Consider the following 18,250-nt stretch of genomic DNA (forward strand, 5'->3'; position numbering starts at 1 on the left):
TGGTTAGGATTTTCCAAGTGCATTGCCCTGTGGTCTGGACTGCAGTTTGAAAACACTGGCTTGGGGAAGAGTTGAGTCTGAGGGTGGGGAGGGGCTCTGGTTGTCCCTTGGTGGGTGTCTGTCAGAGGCTTCATTGGGCAGAGCAAGAGTGGCTGGGCAGGGACAGGCAGTCCCTGAGGGAGTTGGGCTTGGGGCCCCTGGGTCCCTGCAGGGAACTGCTTCTGGAGCAGGTGTTCCTGAAACCGTGCACCTCAGATTGGGACTTGAACGCAGGTGCCAGGACTCGAACCCAGCCTAAACCCGGACTGGGACTTGAACCCATGTGGCCAGGACTCAAACCTGGTCAAAACCCTGATTGGGACTTGAACGCATGCGGCCGGGACTCGAGCCCAGCCGAAACCCACAGTCTTCCAACTGAGATCACACACCTGGTTTCAGGACTTAAGGAAGCTCAGGTTCTTTTTGTTGTTGTTGTTTACCTATTTTATTTTATTTTATTTTATTTTTTCGCTTTAAATCCTTTTATATACTGAACGATCTCCCTGTTGGTTTTCAGGGGGAAATCTTTTTTTCTTTTTTTTTTATACAGCAGGTTCTTATTAGTCATCGATTTTATACACATCAGTGTATACCTGTCAATCCCAATCGCCCAATTCATCCCACCACCACCCACAACCCCCGCTGCTTTCCCCCCTTGGTGTCCATACGTTTGTCCTCTACATCTGTGTCTCAATTTCTGCCCTGCAAACCTGTTCATCTGTACCATTTTTCTAGGTTCCACATATATGCGTTAATATAAGATATTTGTTTTTCTCTTTCTGACTTACTTCACTCTGTATGACAGTCTCTAGGTCCATCCACGTCTCTACAAATGACCCAATTTCGTTCCTTTTTATGGCTGAGTAATATTCCATTGTATATATGTACCACATCTTCTTTATCCATTCATCTGTCGATGGGCATTTAGGTTGCTTCCATGACATGCCTATTGTAAATAGTGCTGCAGTGAACATTGGGGTTCATGTGTCTTTTTGAATTATGGTTTTCTCTGGGTATATGCCCAGTAGTGGGATTGCTGGATCATATGGTAGTTCTATTTTTAGTTCTTTAAGGAACCTCCATATTGTTCTCCATTGTGGCTGTATCAATTTACATTCCCACCAACAGTGCAAGAGGGTTCCCTTTTCTCCACACTCTCTCCAGCATTTGTTGTTTGTAGATTTTCGGATGAAACCCATTCTAACTGGTGTGAGGTGATACCTCATTGTAGTTTTGATTTACATTTCTCTAATAATTAGTGATGTTGAGCAGCTTTTCATGTGCTTCTTGGCCATCTGTATGTCTTCTTTGGAGAAATGTCTATTTAAGTCTTCTGCCCATTTTTGTATTGGGTTGTTTGTCTTTTTGATATTGAGCTGCATGAGCTGTTTATATATTTTGGAGATTAATCCTTTGTCCGTTGATCGGTTTGCAAATATTTTCTCCCATTCTGATGGTTGTCTTTTCATCTTGTTTATGGTTTCCTTTGCTCTGCAAAAGCTTTTAAGTTTCATTAGGTCCCATTTGTTTATTTTTGTTTTTATTTCCATTACTCTAGGAGGTGGATCAAAAAAGATCTTGCTGTGATTTATGTCAAATAGTGTTCTTCCTATGTTTTCCTCTAAGAGTTTTATAGTGTCCGGTCTTACATTTAGCTCTCTAATCCATTTTGAGTTTATTTTTGTGGATGGTGTTAGGGAGTGTTCTAATTTCATTCTTTTACGTGTAGCTGTCCAGTTTTCCCAGCACCACTTATTGAAGAGACTGTCTTTTCTCCATTGTATCCTTGCCTCCTTTGTCATAGATTAGTTGACCATAGGTGCGTGGGTTTACCTCTGGGCTTTCTATCTTGTTCCATTGATCTATGTTTCTGTTTTTGTGCCAGTACCATATTGTCTTGATTACTGTAACTTTGTAGTATAGTCTGAAGTCAGGGAGTCTGATTCCTCCAGCTCTGTTTTTTTCCCTCAAGACTGCTTTGGCTATTCGGGGTCTTTTGTGTCTCCATACAAATTTTTTTATTTTTTATTTTTTATTTTTTATAATGAGAGCCTCTGGGAACTACAGTTTTGCCTTTTTAAAAAAAATTTTATTTATTTATTTATGTATTTATTATTTATGGCTGTGTTGGGTTTTCGTTTTTTTGCGAGGGCTTTCTCTAGTTGCGGCAAGTGGGGGCCACTCTTAATCGCGGTGCGCGGGCCTCTCATTATCGCGGCCTCTCTTGTTGAGGAGCACAGGCTCCAGATGCACAGGCTCAGTAATTGTGGCTCACGGGCCTAGTTGCTCCACGGCATGTGGGATCTTCCCAGACCATGGCTCGAACCCGTGTCCCCTGCATTGGCAGGCAGATTCTCAACCACTGCGCCACCAGGTAAGCCCTCCATACAAATTTTAAGATTTTCTGTTCTAGTTCTGTAAAAAATGCCATTGGTAATTTAATAGGGATTGCATTGAATCTGTAGATTGCTTTGGGTAGTATAGTCATTTTCACAATATTGATTCTTCCAATCCAAGAACATGGTATATCTCTCCATCTGTTGGTATCATCTTTAATTTCATTCATCAGTGTCTTATAGTTTTCTGCATACAGGTCTTTTGTCTCCCTAGGTAGGTTTATTCGTAGGTATTTTATTCTTTTTGTTGTGATGATAAATGGGAGTGTTTCCTTAATTTCTCTTTCAGATTTTTCATCATTAATATATAGGAATGCAAGAGATTTCTGTGCATTAATTTTGTATCCTGCAACTTTACCAAATTCATTGATTAGCTCTAGTAGTTTTCTGGTGGCATCTTTAGGATTCTCTATGTATAGTATCATGTCATCTGCAAACAGTGACAGTTTTACTTCTTCTTTTCCAATTTGTATTCCTTTTATTTCTTTTTCTTCTCTGGTTGCCGAGGCTAGGACTTCCAAAACTATGTTGAATAATAGCGGTGAGAGTGGACATCCTTGTCTTGTTCCTGATCTTAGAGGAAATGCTTTCAGTTTTTTACCATTGAGAATGATGTTTGCTGTGGGTTTGTCATATATGGCCTTTATTATGTTGAGGTAGGTTCCCTCTGTGCCCACTTTCTGGAGACTTTTTATCATAAATGGGTGTTGAATTTTGTCAAAAGCTTTTTCTGCATCTATTGAGATGATCATATGATTTTTCTTCTTCAATTTGTTAATATGGTGTATCACATTGATTGATCTGCGTATATTGAAGAATCCTTGCATCCCTGGGATAAATCCCACTTGATCATGGTGTATGATCCTTTTAATGTGTTGTTGGATTCTGTTTGCTAGTATTTTGTTGAGGATTTTTGCATCTATATTCATCAGTGATATTGGTCTGTAATTTTCTTTTTTTTATAGTATCTTTGTCTGGTTTTGGTATCAGGGTGATGGTGGCCTCATAGAATGAGTTTGAGAGTGTTCCTTCCTCCGCAATTTTTTGGAAGAGTTTGAGAAGGATAGGTGTTAGCTCTTCTCTCAATGTTTGGTAGAATTCACCTGTGAAGCCATCTTGTCCTGGACTTTTGTTTGTTGGAAGATTTTTAATCACAGTTTCAATTTCCTTACTTGTGATTGGTCTGTTCATATTTTCTGTTTCTTCCTGGTTCAGTCTTGGAAGGTTATACCTTTCTAAGAATTTGTCCATTTCTTCCAGGTTGTCCATTTTATTGGCATAGAGTTACTTGTAGTAGTGTCTTAGGATGCTTTGTATTTCTGCGGTGTCTGTTCTAACTGCTCCTTTTTCATTTCTGATTTTATTGATTTGAGTCCTCTTCCTCTTTTTCTTGATGAGTCTGGCTAATGGTTTATCAATTTTGTTTATCTTCTCAAAGAACCAGCTTTTAGTTTTATTGATTTTTGCTGTTGTTTTCTTTGTTTCTATTTCTGCTCTGATCTTTATGATTTCTTTCCTTCTGCTAACTTTAGGTTTTGTTTGTTCTTCTTTCTCTGGTTCCTTTAGGTGTAAGGTTAGATTATTTATTTGAGATTTTGCATGTTTCTTGAGGTAGGCTTGTATAGCTATAAACTTCCCGCTTAGAACTGCTTTTGCTGCATCCCATAGGTTTTGGATTGTTGTGTTTTCATTGTCATTTGTCTCTAGGAATTTTTTGATTTCCTCTTTGATTTCTTCAGTGATCTCTTGGTTATTTAGTAATGTATTGTTTAGCCTCCATGTATTTGTGTTTTTTATGTTTTTCCCCTTGTAAATCATTTCTAATCTCATAGCGTTGTGGTCAGAAAAGATGTTTGATATGATTTCAATTTTCTTAAATTTACTGAGGCTTGATTTGTGACCCAAGATGTGATGTATCCTGGAGCATGTTCCGTGCACACTTGAGAAGAACGTGTAATCTGCTGTTTTTAGATGGAATGTCCTATAAATATCAATTAAATCTATCTGGTCTGTTGTGTCATTTAAAGCTTGTGTTTCCTTATTAATTTTCTGTCTGGATGATCTGTCCATTGCTGTAAGTGAGGTGTTAAAGTCCCCCACTATTATTGTGTTACTGTCAATTTCCTGTTTTACAGCTGTTAGCAGTTGCCTTATGTATTGAGGTGCTCCTATGTTGGGTCATATATATTTATAATTGTTATATCTTCTTCTTGGATTGATCCCTTGATCATTATGTAGTGTCCTTCCTTGTCTCTTGTAACATTCTTTATTTTAAAGTCTATTTTATCTGATACGAGTATTGCTACTCCAGCTTTCTTTTGATATCCGTTCGTGTGGAATATCTTTTTTCATCCCCTCACTTTCAGTCTGTATGTGTCCCTAGGTCTGAAGTGGGTCTGTTGTAGACAGCATATAGATGGGTCTTGTTTTTGTATCCATTCAGCAAGCCTGTGTCTTTTGGTTGGAGCATTTAATCCATTCACGTTTAAGGTAATTATCGATATATATGTCCCTATGACCATTTTCTTAATTGTTTTGGGTTTGTTTTTGTAGGCCCTTTTCTTCTCTTGTGTTTCCCACTTAGAGACGTTCCTTTAGCATTTGTTGTAGAGCTGGTTTGGTGGTGCTGAATTCTCTTAGCTTTTGCTTGTCTGTAAAGCTTTTGATTTCTCCATTGAATCTGAATGAGATCCTTGCGGGGTAGAGTAATCTTGGTTGTAGGTTCTTCCCTTTCATCACTTTAAGTATATCATGCCACTCCCTTCTGGCTTGTAGAGTTTCTGCTGAGAAATCAGCTGTTAACCTTATGGGAGTTCCCTTGTATGTTATTTGTCATTTTTCCCTTGCTGCTTTCAATAATTTTTCTTTGTCTTTAATTTTTGCCAATTTGATTACTATGTGTCTCAGCATGTTTCTCCTTGGGTTTATCCTGTATGGGACTGTCTGCGCTTCCTGGACTTGGGTGGCTATTTCCTTTCCCATGTTAGGGAAGTTTTCGACTATAATGTCTTGAAATATTTTCTCTGGTCCTTTCTCTCTCTCTTCTCCTTCTGGGACCCCTATAATGCGAATGTTGTTGCATTTAATGTTGTTCCAGAGGTCTCTTAGGCTGTCTTCATTTCTTTTCATTCTTTTTTCTTTATTCTGTTCCGCAGCAGTGAATTCCATCATTCTGTCTTCCAGGTCACTTATCCGTTCTTCTGCCTCAGTTATTCTGCTATTGATTCCTTCTAGTGTAGTTTTCATTTCAGTTATTGTATTGGTCATCTCTGTTTGTTTGTTCTTTAATTCTTCTAGGTCTTTGTTAAACATTTCATGCATCTTCTCAATCTTTGCCTCCATTCTTCTTCCGAGGTCCTGGATCATCTTCACTATCATTATTCTGAATTCTTTTTCTGGAAGGTTGCCTATCTCCCCTTCATTTAGTTGTTTTTCTGGGGTTTTATCTTGTTCCTTCATCTGGTACATAGTCCTCTGCCTTTTCATCTTGTCTCTCTTTCTGTGAATGTGGTTTTTGTTCCACAGGCTGCAGGATTGTAGTTCTTCTTGTTTCTGCTGTCTGCCCTCTGGTGGATGAGGTTATCTAAGAGGCTTATGCAAGTTTCCTGATGGGAGGGACTGGTGGTGGGTAGAGCTGACTGTTGCTCTGGTGGGCAGAGCTCAGTAAAACTTTAATCAGCTTGACTGCTGATGGGTGGGGCTGGGTTCTCTCCCTGTTGGTTGTTTGGCCTGAGGCAACCCAACACTGGAGTCTACCTGGGCTCTTTGGTGGAGCTAATGGCAGACTCTGAGAGGACTCAGGCCAAGGAGTACTTCCCAGAACTTCTGCTGCCAGTGTCCTTGTCCCCACGGTGAGCCACAGCCACCCCCCACCTCTGCAAGAGAACCCCCAGCACTAGCAGGCAGGTCTGGTTCAGCCTCCCCGGGGTCACTGCTCCTTCCCCTGGGTCCCGATGTGCACACTACTTTGTGTGCGCCCTCCAAGAGTGGAGTCTCTGTTTCCCCCAGTCCTGTCGAAGTCCTGCATCATATCCCACTAGGCTTCAAAGCCTGATTCTCTAGGAATTCCTCCTCCCGTTGCTGGACCCCCAGGTTGGGAAGACTGACGTGGTGCTGAGAACCTTCCCTCCAGTGGATGGACTTCTGTGGTATAAGTGTTCTCCAGTTTGTGAGTCACCCACCCAGCAATTATGGGATTTGATTTTACTGTGATTGTACCCCTCCTACCGTCTCACTGTGGCTTCTCCTTTGTCTTTGGATGCGGGGTATCTTTTTTGGTGAGTTCCAGTGTCTTCCTGTCGATGCTTGTCCAGCAGCTAGTTGTGATTCTGGTGTTCTCACAAGAGGGAGTGAGCGCACGTCCTTCTACTCCATCTTGGTTCAGGCTCCGAAGCTCAGGTTCTTGCTGTCTCATGGCAGGAAGAATTCAGTGAGAGACAAAATGATAGGTAAGAAGTGGATTTATTTAGAGAGAAACACACTCCACAGACAGAGTGTGGGCCATCTCGGAAGGTGAGAAAGGCACCAGGGTATGGCATTGTCAGTTTTTATAGGGGTGGGTAATTTCATAGGCTAATGAGTGGGAGGCGTATTCCAGCTATTTTGGGAAGGGGCGCGGATTTCCAGGAATTGGGCCATGGCCCACTCTTTGATCCTTATGGTTGGCCTTGGAACTGTCGTTGTGCCTGTGGATGTGTCATTTAGCTTGCTGGTGTGTTACAGTGAGCGTATACTGAGGCTCAAGGTGTAGTGGAAGTTGACTTCTCTGCCATCTTGAGCCCATTTGGTTTTAATCAGTTTATGTCATGTCCTTGGGCTATGTCATTCTTTCAGAGGTTGTGCCTTGCCCCCTTCCCTCCTGTGTCATTCCTTCCCCAACCTACGGTTTTGGTCCAGAGGGAAGAGCTCTGGACTAAATCAGGACACCCAGATTCAAGTCCTGGTTCTGCCACTTGGTGGCTGAGAGACTTTGGGCAAATCCCTTTACTTGTCTGTGCCACGGGGTGGCTGTGAGGCCCAGGTGAGGAAACATGGTCAGCCGCACAGCCCTGACTCCACGGACTCTCTCTTTCTGCTCGGCGCCCTGCAGTGTGGGGAGTCACTCAGTTTACCTTGAGCCCTGGGCCCTTCCTCTCTTTTCTCTCAGTCAACCTGGATCAGAAGGGGAGGTCAGTGGAAAAACCAAACAGCCAGAGTTTGGGGTAGTGGTGGCCTGTGTGAGTGCGACCCTGTGTGAGGCGTGGAGCCCCGACCCTGACTTGGCCCACTCTCTTCCAGCCCTGAAGGATGGCTGCCATGTTGGAGGACACCATCATGGTGGTCAAAGGCCTTGCCAAGCTGACCCAGGCGGCCGTGGAGACCCACCTGCAGCACCTGGGCCTCGGCAGGGAGCTCATTATGGCGGCCAGGGCCCTGCAGTCCACGGCCGCAGAGCAGATCGGCATGGTCTTGGGGCAGGTGCAGGTAAGGAGGCCAGTTGGCAGTGGTGGTGGGGGGGTGCCAGCGGGAGGGGGCCTTGACGTTTCAGCATCCAAGGGGAGGGTTTTAAGCAAAAACGAGTGCTGGAGCCGTGGTTGTCAACATGGCCTGCTGCAGCAGAGTGCCATCCACCGTGGCATCACCTGCATGGTCCCCACCCCTGTTCCTGACAGTCTGAGGGCATGGGGAGGGGGCGCGAGTGTGCGTGTGCGCCGTGTGCACGCATGTGTGTGCCTGGGCATGTGTATGTTGGGAGCTGTGCTGCAAGGGTGCCCTGCTGCCGCACTCCTCCCATTTCTGCTCTGACCTTCTGGACAAGGACACGCACGCTCCTCCAGGCTGTGGGACATCCCAGCCCGCCGGCCTCTGGTCATTCTCAGAGTTAGGATTCCCAGCTCTCCCCTCATGCTCTCTAAGGGTCCAGTGGCGATACTGTGTCTCTCTCTCTACACAGATACCTTCAACTTGCAGAGGTGTTCACACCTGTGATCTCTTACAAGCCTCACCGCTGTCCTGGGAGGGGTGCAGACCCAAGTGCTTGCCCCGCTTTCTCAGATGGGGAAACTGAGACTAAGCAGTTTGATGCGATCACTGATTGACAGGACCGGAATCCTGTGTCCTCTTCCCAGTCTCAGACTCCCCACCCGCCCTCTCTCTGCTGAGGCTGGGCTGTGCCCTGGCAGCCTCATTTGGTGCCTTCGCTAGTGAGGAGCCATCGCCTTCCTGTTGGGTGTTTGCCTGTGGACCATCCAGGAAGTGAGGTTGCCCAGCACCCTTGGGCCGCCCAGGAGAGAGGAGCACGCTAGACGTGGACAGGCCTCCCTGAAGGGTGAGAGGGAGCCCAGGCTCCCCGCTCACCCCTGTGCTCCCCTCGGGCAGGCCTGGCCCCGGGCCTTGGAAGAGGCAGGGCCACGCCCTGGGACAGCCCCTCGGAGGTGGGAGGGAGTGGCGGTCCCCCACCGCGAAGGAGGCGCCGAGCAGGGCGAGGGTCTCCAGTGCGCTCCCATTCTCTCCCTGCACACTCAGAGGTGGGTTCCTCCGCTGTCTGTGAGGGGACGGAGGGCCAGGTGCTCCAGAAACCTCTCTCTCTCTAGCTCCTCAAGGGATTTGTTTGCTTATTCATTCAGCAGACACTTACTGAGTCTGGTCCCATTGAGACATTGAGGCCCCTTGGCTGCCACATAAACAGCTTATGGTAACGCAGGGCCGACGGCCAGCACTGGAGTAGTGGGGCAGAAGGAGTGGTGAGCCCGCGGCCAGTGTGGGAGCTACAGGAGTTACGTGGCTCTCGGACCCTGTCCCAGACTCCTTCATTCCAGGGCTTCCCTGGCCATCTTGACAGGTGCCCCTTGATTCCAAACACAATTCATTTCTGCTCCGAGGCAGGTGCTGTCAGGCGGCCTCGGGGCGGCCTGCAGAGCAGGCCTTGGCTTGGGATACCTGCTCCGCCGTTGGCTGCCTGGTGGGCCTTTACCAGATTATTTCAGCTCTCTCGGCCTCCGTTTGCCACTTATGAGATGAGAGCAACAGCCTGTCTCTTTCCTTCCTCTGGAGGGCAAGTCTTATCTGCTTAGATCCCACAGTGTCTTATAAAGCTGAGAGTGAGAGGGCTTTGGGGTCTCCTGCTGTTTCTGCAGAACCTACAGGCAGCACTCCGTGCATTGAGTCCATTTCAGTGGAATCGGGGAATCCAGGTCCCTGACCTCCCTTCAGGAGTCAGTGCTGTTCTAATCATAGCCTTCTCGGCCCTGTTCCCCTGGCCCCGTCTGTGTCCCGCGTAACTCTGTGACTGCGGGGAGCCCTCTTTTCGGATGAGGAAGTGGCAGAGAGGGGTCAGGAACTCTCTCCAGGTCGCTAGGGGTTCAAAAGCGGAAAGAACCTGGGCCTGAAGCTCAGGTCTCGGCGACTGTTACAGGGAAAACATGGTGTTTTCTCCCCCTCCTCTCCTGTCCTGTCCCCTCTGCTCCTGGAAGAGCCAGGCCAGGTCCTGGATGTGACAAGCCCTCTGGTGAGAGCCCCTCGGGAGCCGCGTCTGCAGCAAGGCGCTGGCCTGGAGAGGCAGGGCGGCCCTACCTGTGTGCTGCGCTCGCCTCCTCTGGTCTTCGGCTGTCCTCTTACTTCTCAAAGCTTTCCCCATCTTTTGCCCTGGTTCACCTTCCCCAGAGCCCTGGTAGCCTCTCTTTAGCCCGGATTTACAGGTGAGGAGCTTGCCGCCGGGAGAGTGGTCGCTCACCTGGTCTGGGCCAGGCACCCAGCGGGTGCTCAGGGACCACGGGCGGCCGGCTTGCCTGGGCCCACGCGGCAGAGCCCTGGCAGGAGCAGGGCTGGAGTCCGGGCCTCCTGGCTCCTGGGCTGCTGCTCACCTCCGGAACTGGCCACGGGCCACGGGGGTGACATGGTAGGGCCCTCCAGAGGGTCAGAGGGTGGGACGCGCCGGTGTGCTGTCCTGGCCAGAAGGGGATGCACACAGGGAGGGGCTCCTGGCTGGCCTCTTGCTTCTCTCACGTTGGTGTTTGTTCCCTGCAGGGTCAGGAGAAGCATGAAGAGTTTTATGCCCAGAGCTTTGACGACCTGCAAGCAGAATTCCACTTCTCAGGGCCGAGGGCCGAGGCCACCTCCGAGGAGTTGTCTGCGGCCTCCTCCCCCGATCAGTCCCCTCCGCCCTGGGATCACGCCCGCAGCCAGGGCCCAGCTCCTGCCTATGTTGCCAGCGGACCCTTTAGGGAAGGCGGGCTCCGGGGCCAGGCCGCCTCCCCTACGGGCAGGGTGAACGGGAGGCTCTTTGCAGACCCCAGAGACCCATCCTCTGCCACGGGCCTGCGGCGAAGGTTCTACCACCAGGACCAGTCCCCCGTGGGGGGCCTGACGGCTGAGGACATTGAGAAGGCCCGGCAGGCCAAGGCTCGCCCCGAGAGCAAGCCGCACAAGCAGATGGTGCGTGCAGGAGGCCCCCGAGTGGGGCTGGGGCGCTTCGCTCAGTGCTGCTGGGGTCAGGCCCCCTCTTCGGGGACGTTCTTCGGGTGCCGTGGCCTGGAATGTCAGGCTCACGGGGGCCCCTTCTGGGAGGGGTGTGCTGCTGGGCGGAGCTGCTGCCTTTGCGGGTGGAGAGGGCGTGCGGTGGGCGGCGTGAACCCCTGAAGGTTGGTCCTGTCCCTGTTCACTGATCCCTGGAGGTCTCTTTTTTTTCGCCCTCTAGCTCAGCGAGCGGGCTCGCGAGCGGAAGGTGCCAGTCACGCGGATTGGGCGGTTGGCCAACTTTGGAGGTGAGGTGCCAGTCCCGGTGAGTGAGGCGGGGGCCACCGTGGGGCCTGTGTGCGGCGGGGAGGCTGGCGACCCAGGGGTGCCCTGGGGAGGGTGGTAGCTCCTGTGTTAGCCGTTCCGGGATGTTTTCCATGGGTGGGCGATTCAGTCTCTGCCTCAGCTCCCCCCTGGGGGTCGGTGCGTGGCTGATTCCACGCTGTGAGCTGCGGTTTTGCTTCTCGCGGGGGCAGCGTCTGCAGCATCAGCTTTTCACTCAGGCCTTTGGAGGCCCCTGCAGGGAGGAGGTGGGACAGTGGGGCTGTTTGGCTCCTGGACCCAGTGGTTTTTGCCCAGCCATCTGGGGACCCGTTTGCAGGATTCCTACGGGCCTGCGGGCATCAGTGGAATGATAACGAGGTGCCGTGGCCCTGAGCTGCTGTCGTCCATTTTAGTGTGCTGAGGAGTTGTGAGTTTGTTCTTTTCTTTAGGGGTTTGCATAGCCATTGTGTCCAGTACCCCTGTGCTCTCTTCGTCCAAGCTGGAGGATCATTTTATGGTGAAGGTTTACAGCAGTTGTCTCTGCTTTTATGACATTGTATTGTCATATCCGACCAAGATGTTCCTGTGGAAAGTGCCATCCTTTGCTATGGTTCTACTTGAAGATGGAGTGACTTCTCTAAAGCCCGCTTATCCTCAGTAGGTTCTCCAGACAATACAGCTAATGAAAGTAACAGCCCTGGCAACTTGATTCACGTACCCACCTGGGGCCAGTGCTTATTTGCGAGGCTCTGTGTAACAGTGGTCTCGATGACTGGTTCACGTTGGTGCCAGTGCTGACTAGTCACGAGAGCCCGCTCTCACGTGTCTGAGCCTTTACCTGCCCGCCTTTTGCTTTGCTGGTTTGTACGTCTCCCCTCCCACAGGCCGTACATCAGGCACGCTGCTCTCCCCGGCTGCCTCTTCTCTTCTGGAAACCCCAGCTTACTCCTTGTTCAGGAGTGGCTCTGTGCTCCCTGATAACCTGGTCCTCTGGAAGCTGGCCTGATGCGTGGGTTCTAACATTGAAGGAAGGCTGGCTGTCTTCCTTAGGTGCAGAGCAAACTAGGTTAATTGGATAGAATTTTCTCAACTCTGAGGTTTTCTTCCATAATTGTTATCTTAATTAAAATGTGGCATCTGCTGCTACTTAGCTTTTCAGGAATCTAGCATACAGTGTCATCTGAGTTTTAGCACAAAATTATTGCTTCATTTCATTTTAATGGATTAGCGTTTCAAGCAGCTCCTCATAGAACATTGTAACTCCCTGGGGTGCCACTACCAGAGTGGGTTTGGGTTGCTGCTCTGGTGGCTTCCAGTGGTCCTTATTCCCCAGAAGACATGGCACTCTCCCTGCTTTGCTCAGTGGCTATTAGTGGGGACATTTATTATTCTTAAAGTATTAGATGGAGATTCTGTTCTCTCCCCCATTAGTTTGAGGGCAGGAACTGTTCTCTTCTTACTTTGTAGTTAGTCTTTCTCTGTAACCTGTAATCCTCCTCCCCTCACTGCAGACCAGGGCTCACCACAGAGCTCTGTCCCCGTAAGGCTTAGTTTGACTGATGTATTTTAGAATGGGTGTAAGCCTCTCTCGTGAGTCTTTGCCGGGGTGGGGTAGTGGAGGACCTGTTTGGGAAAAGTGGTCAGGATGAAGGTCGTGATGGCCAATTAGTATTTGATGGAAGTCCTGGTGAAGCAGGCAAGAGTCAGGCCTTTTTGGGTGGTGGGTTAAGGAAAGCAGACTGAAGTGAAAGCGGTTGTATAGGAAGGTGTGTAGGACAAAAAGTCAACTTCATTAAAACCAGGGTACAGGGCTCCCCTCAGGGCGTGGGGGACGTGGGCTGCCAGAGGGAGTTGGGGTTGGGGTGAGGAGAGACCCTGGTCTTTGTAGGGGCTTTGCACCATCAGGAGCCTCTTGAGCCCTTGCTGACAGCTGCCTGATGCCTGGAGCCGCCCTTCAGAGTCTGTGCTGGAGATTTGCTCACAGCTGTGATTCGGAGCTGCACACGTTGCCCAAGCAGTTGGCAGCTCATGTTTCAGGATTAGAGGTGGCAGGATGGGAGCAAAGAGGAGCCAGGTCTGGAAAGAACGTGCAATTCTGGCCCCAGAGGTGAATTCTGGGCCTTCTACCCTATCCAGAGGTTTTCAAACTGGGGTTTATGACCCTTTAGTGAGTGTGAAATCAGTTTAGTGGGTCAGGACCAGCATTTAAAGAACAAATTAGGGGCTTCCCTGGTGGCGCAGTGGTTGAGGGTCTGGCTGCCAATGCAGGGCACACGGGTTCGAGCCCTGGTCAGGGAAGATCCCACATGCCATGGAGCAAATGGGCCCGTGAGCCACAACTGCTGAGCCTGCGCGTCTGGAGCCTGTGCTCTGCAACAAGAGAGGCCGCGAGAGTGAGAGGCCCGCGCACCGCGATGAAGAGTGGCCCCTGCTTGCCGTAACTAGAGAAAACCCTTGCACAGAAACAAAGACCCAGCACAGCCATAAATAAATAAATAAATTTAAATAAGTTGTAACATACTGGTTCCCTTAATAAATTAAATAAAATCTTTGACATGCGTTCATTTAAAAAAAACAAATTAAATAGAATGGAATTGAATAGAAAAGGATCAGAATTAGTATCATAGATCCTTAGAACGGCACATGTTGCAAAAATATTTCTGTTTCAGAGATCTAAATATACTATTGATGTATGTTCTTCATTGCATTGTGAAGTATATGGCTTACTGGTGGGTCATTATCTAAACAGTTGGAAGTTAACACTGCTCTACTTTCTTCTCCTAGAAAATACTTCTGGCCTTTCTTCCCCTCATGAGGGTGAGATGTTTTTGAGGTGTAGACTAACAGACTTTAGGAAGTTGTTACACTGCAGGTATGAGAGAAGAGGATTGCTCTAGATCTCAGGGGGGTAGGATTGTATTTGGGAAGGTCAGCAGCAGGTATTCAGCTATATAGAGGCAGAAGGCAGGGGCTTTCCATTTGGGTGGCTCATTCTGATGCCGAGATGGCGCAGGAACTCTAGGTCTAATTTGGCTGTGGGACATTATGGCTCTGATGCTACGGGCATGGTGATCTGTGGATATTAGATTTTGTTGGAGAATGAAATGAAAGATAGCATCAGATATTGGATTTGGGGTCAGAACTGGGCTTTAGGTCATCATAAGATTTGGGTTATAATTCCAGCCCTGCTTCCTATGGCCTTGGGTCTTGCCTTGGTTTGCCTTTCTGTGAAATAGGGGTCTTGCCATTGACTCCAATGGGAATATTTTGGTAAATGTTCCATGTGTATCTGAAAAGAATTCTGGCATTGTCAGGTGCAGTTTATCTATCTGTCTAGTCTAGTTTGTTACTCACGTTAATCAGATCTTTTAATGATTTTTTTGGTATGTTTATTCTTTTGTTCTTTTTTTAAAATTCTTTTTAAAATTCTTTTTTAAATTAATTTTTATTGGAGTGTGGTTGCTTTACAATGTCGTGTTAGCCTCCATTGCACAACAAAATGAATCAGCCATACACACACAGATCTCCCCTCCGTTTTGGACTTCCCTCCCATTTAGGTTACCACAGTGCGTTAGGTAGATTTCCCTGTGCTATAGTATGTTTCCATCAGTTGTCTATTTTACACATAGTAACAATAAAGTATAGGTGTCACTCCCAGTCTTCCAATTCCTCCCACCCCACCTCTTCCCCCTTGGCATCCATATGTTTGTTCTCTACATCTGTGTCTCTATTTCTGCTTTGCAAATAAGATCATCTATACCATTTTTCTAGATGGTATGTTTATTGTATCAGCTATCAAAAGAGACATTTAAAAGTCTTATGCTATGATCATGGATTTACCTACCTCTTAGTTCTGTCAATTTTTGCTTTAACGTTTTGAAGCTGTGTTATTGGTTGCTTACAGATTTAGAATTCTTATATCCTCCTGGGGATTGACTCCTTTATTATTATGTCTTACCTGTCATCTCTATGAAAGTCTACATTGTCTGATATTAGTATAGCTGTTTTCCAGCTTTTTTTTGGCGGGGGGGGTGGTCAATGTTTGCATTGTATATCTTTTTCTTTCCTTCTCCTTTCAAACTTTTGTATCCTTATATTTAAGGTATGTGTTTTGTAAGCAGCATATATATATTTTCTTTTCCTGTGATTTAGGTACAGACATTAATCTTACTCTTATAATGTGAGTATTAGGTTCATTTACATTTAATAGAGTTGCTGGTGTATGGTGGTTTATACTTACTGTCTTAGTCTTTGTTTACTGTTTGACCCATCCATTCTGTTCCCTTTTTTCTCTTCTGTCTTACCTTCTTTTTAAAAATTTTTACGTTTTTTTTAATTGAGGTATAGCTGACGTATAATACTATGTAAGTTTCAAGTGTACAACATAGGGATTCACGATTTTTAAAGGTTAGATTCCATTTGTAGCTATTATAAAGTATTGGCTATATTCCCTGTGCTGTACTATATATCCTTGTAGCTTATTTATTTTATACATAGTAGTTTGTACCTCTTAATTCCCTACCCCTTTCTTCCCCTTCCCCCTTCCCTCTCCCCACTTGCCTTGCCTTGTTTTGAATTAATCAAATTTTTTATTGTACATGTTTTCTCTTTATTAGTTTGTGTGTTATTATCCTACTATACTTTTAGTGGTTTCACTTGAGATTACAGCATACATTCTTGACTTACTACAATGTAATAGAAGTGATTATTTTTACTACTTCCCCAGTAATGCTAGCACTTCAGAACAGTTTAAATCCCTTCTTGTGTGTGTGTGTGTGTGTGTGTGTGTGTGTGTGTGTGTGTATGTTAATGTGGATATGTATTTTGTTTCTACACATTTTATATTATATACTAAATTATTAAGATATGTTAAACCTCACAAGATGTTATTTCTTTGTATAGCCCATATGAGTTTAGATTAGCCACATATTTACCCTTTTTGTGCTTCTTTCTCCCTTCATTTTTATATTAGAATTACTTTTGGGGTAATTTTCCTCTTCTCTGAAGAACTACCTTTTCTCTTTTTTGTAGTGCAGAGTGGTAATCATTAATTCTCTGTTTTTATTTGTGTGTAAATGTCTTTATTACACTTTTGTTTTAGAAGGTATTTTGGCTGGGTATAATACTCCATGTTCAAAATTAATTCTTTTGGACACTTTAGCAATATTATTCCATTGTCTTCTTTTTTTTGTTTTGTTTTGTTTTTGTTTTTTGGCCGCACCATGTGGCATGTGGGATCTTAGTTTCCTGACCAGGGATTGAACCCGCGCCCACTGCAATGGAAGCGCAAAGTCTTAACCACTGGACCACCAGAGAAGTCCCTCAGTTGTCTTCTTAACTTCCATTGTTTCTGTTGAAAACTTAGCTATTCGTTTTATTGCTGCTCCTTTGTAAGTAATTTGTATTTTGTCCTCTGCTTTTAAAATTTTCCTTTTGCTTTTGTTTTCCAGCAGTGTGGCTGTGACATGCTTGGGTATGATTTACTTTGTTTTTATCCTGCTTGGGATTACAGAGCTTCTTAAATCTGTGCTTGATGTCTTTCATCAATTTTGGAAAATTCTGGTCATTTCTTCAATTATTGTTTCTGCCCTGTTCTCTTTCTCCTCTCCTTCTGGGATTCCAGTTACACATATGTTAGATTTTTCCCTTCTGTCCTGTGTGTCTCCTCAACTCTTTTCTATATTTTTCATTTGTGCTTCAGTAATATAGGTTCAGAGGAGATGTCTTATCATCTCCTCTGCACCTATGAAATGAGGGAGAACTGGATGATTATAGAAATGAGACCAACAGATAAAGTAGGCACTAGAGAAAACTTACCAAAAGGAGTTGAGCACTACGTGCCTGACTTCCTGAGGGTACACGCTGCACACTTGCTGTCGCTCTAAGCAGCCAGCGCTCCTCCGGTGCTCTCTGAGGCAGCAAGACAGATGCCCTGTAGGTCCAAGAGCAGTTTGTGCCCTTGGCAGGGGTGAGGGAGCATGGTTTCTACTTTTTCCAGGAGTATACTTTAAAAGGGACTCTTTTGTCTATTTTTTTGTCGCTTAGAGCCTCTGTGAAGGAGATTAGGGCAGTTATAATCTCCAGTTACAGATGAGGAAGCTGAGCCACAGTTGCCAGTCACCCAGGCCCATATGTGCATTTGTGACGGTCCTGGGACCAGGGCTGAGGAGGCCTGTATCATACAGATGGCAGTCTGAGCCTGTCGCCCCTGAATTCGTCCCATCTCCCCTGAACCAGCAGAGGGGCGGTCAGGTCTTCCCCCCCGCCCCACTCTGGCCTAGTTCTGAGAACCGAGGAGAACACTCTACAGGGAACTTCCTCCACCGCTCCTTCCTATTCGCCTTCCTGCGATGCCGTGGGTTGCAGCCCCCTCCCAGGCCCCCTCTTCTTCCCGGCGCCTGGTGCTGGCACAGCGTGGAGGATGCAGGTGATGGAAGAGAGGGTGGAATTACTAAGGGTTCGGGAACACCTTGAAGAGAAGTAAATATCCTTGTCCGCTGCCTTTTCTGTGTGGACTTTGTCTTATCAGATCAGAAGGATTGTTGGACGTGTTGAAAAAGGGAGGCCTGAGAACAGTGCCTGGCACGTGGGTGGTACTGTGTGAGTGAAGCTGTTTTACCCTCAGATTTGGCCCTTGCTGCTGCAGAGGACCTCCGTCCAGCCTTGCTCTGTAAACATGCCTGGGGGTTCTGGCAGGTTAGGCACCCCTCACTAAGCCTCCTCACAGACGGTGCTGTTTGTTAGAAGGTTTTTATTTACTTTTTTTCTTAACCTCTGTGTCTGTGTGGGCAGAAGGCCAGTGCTGCTCAGGGGGCACTCATTTGGCTCTGAGGACCCGCAGAGGGACTTCGGGGAGGAAGGAGCTGGGCCAGGGGCCTGGGCTCCCTGCTCAGTCCCACAGCCTGGGAAGCGGCCCAAAGCGCTCCCACCCCCTTGGGGAGACCCTGCTCCTTGTTGCTCCGCACTCCCACTGCGTTTCTTGCCTGCAAAATCTCCGTTTGTGAGAGAAATGTCAGGAACTTTCTTGGAAAGGGCTGGCGCCTTCTCACCGGCTAGGA

General features: G+C 47.1%; 1 protein-coding gene and 1 long non-coding RNA gene across 3 annotated transcripts in view; one reads left to right on the top strand and one right to left on the bottom strand.

Annotated features, from left to right (window-relative positions):
* The window catches only part of COQ8A (coenzyme Q8A), a 50,667-nt gene that overhangs the window by 20,114 nt on the left and 12,303 nt on the right, over window positions 1-18,250 (top strand). Inside the window, exons 1-4 of one of the 2 annotated variants that reach the window (XM_082470387.1) lie at window positions 6,736-6,883; window positions 7,713-7,898; window positions 10,440-10,847; window positions 11,110-11,176. In XM_082470387.1, coding sequence (XP_082326513.1) covers window positions 7,722-7,898; window positions 10,440-10,847; window positions 11,110-11,176 — 652 coding nt within the window. In that variant the 5' untranslated portion in view covers window positions 6,736-6,883; window positions 7,713-7,721. Of the gene's footprint in view, window positions 1-6,735; window positions 6,884-7,712; window positions 7,899-10,439; window positions 10,848-11,109; window positions 11,177-18,250 lie in introns of those variants that run through there. The other variant, XM_082470386.1, reaches the window with a different exon arrangement.
* LOC309665225 lies at window positions 594-6,715 on the bottom strand. Its single transcript, XR_014266273.1, has 2 exons — window positions 1,235-6,715; window positions 594-1,075 (listed from the first exon to the last, which is right to left on the bottom strand). It is a non-coding gene; the product is annotated as an uncharacterized lncRNA (long non-coding RNA).

This window comes from Balaenoptera physalus (assembly GCF_965194825.1).
Source record: "Balaenoptera physalus genome assembly, chromosome: 1".
NCBI classification, from domain to species: domain Eukaryota; kingdom Metazoa; phylum Chordata; class Mammalia; order Artiodactyla; family Balaenopteridae; genus Balaenoptera; species Balaenoptera physalus.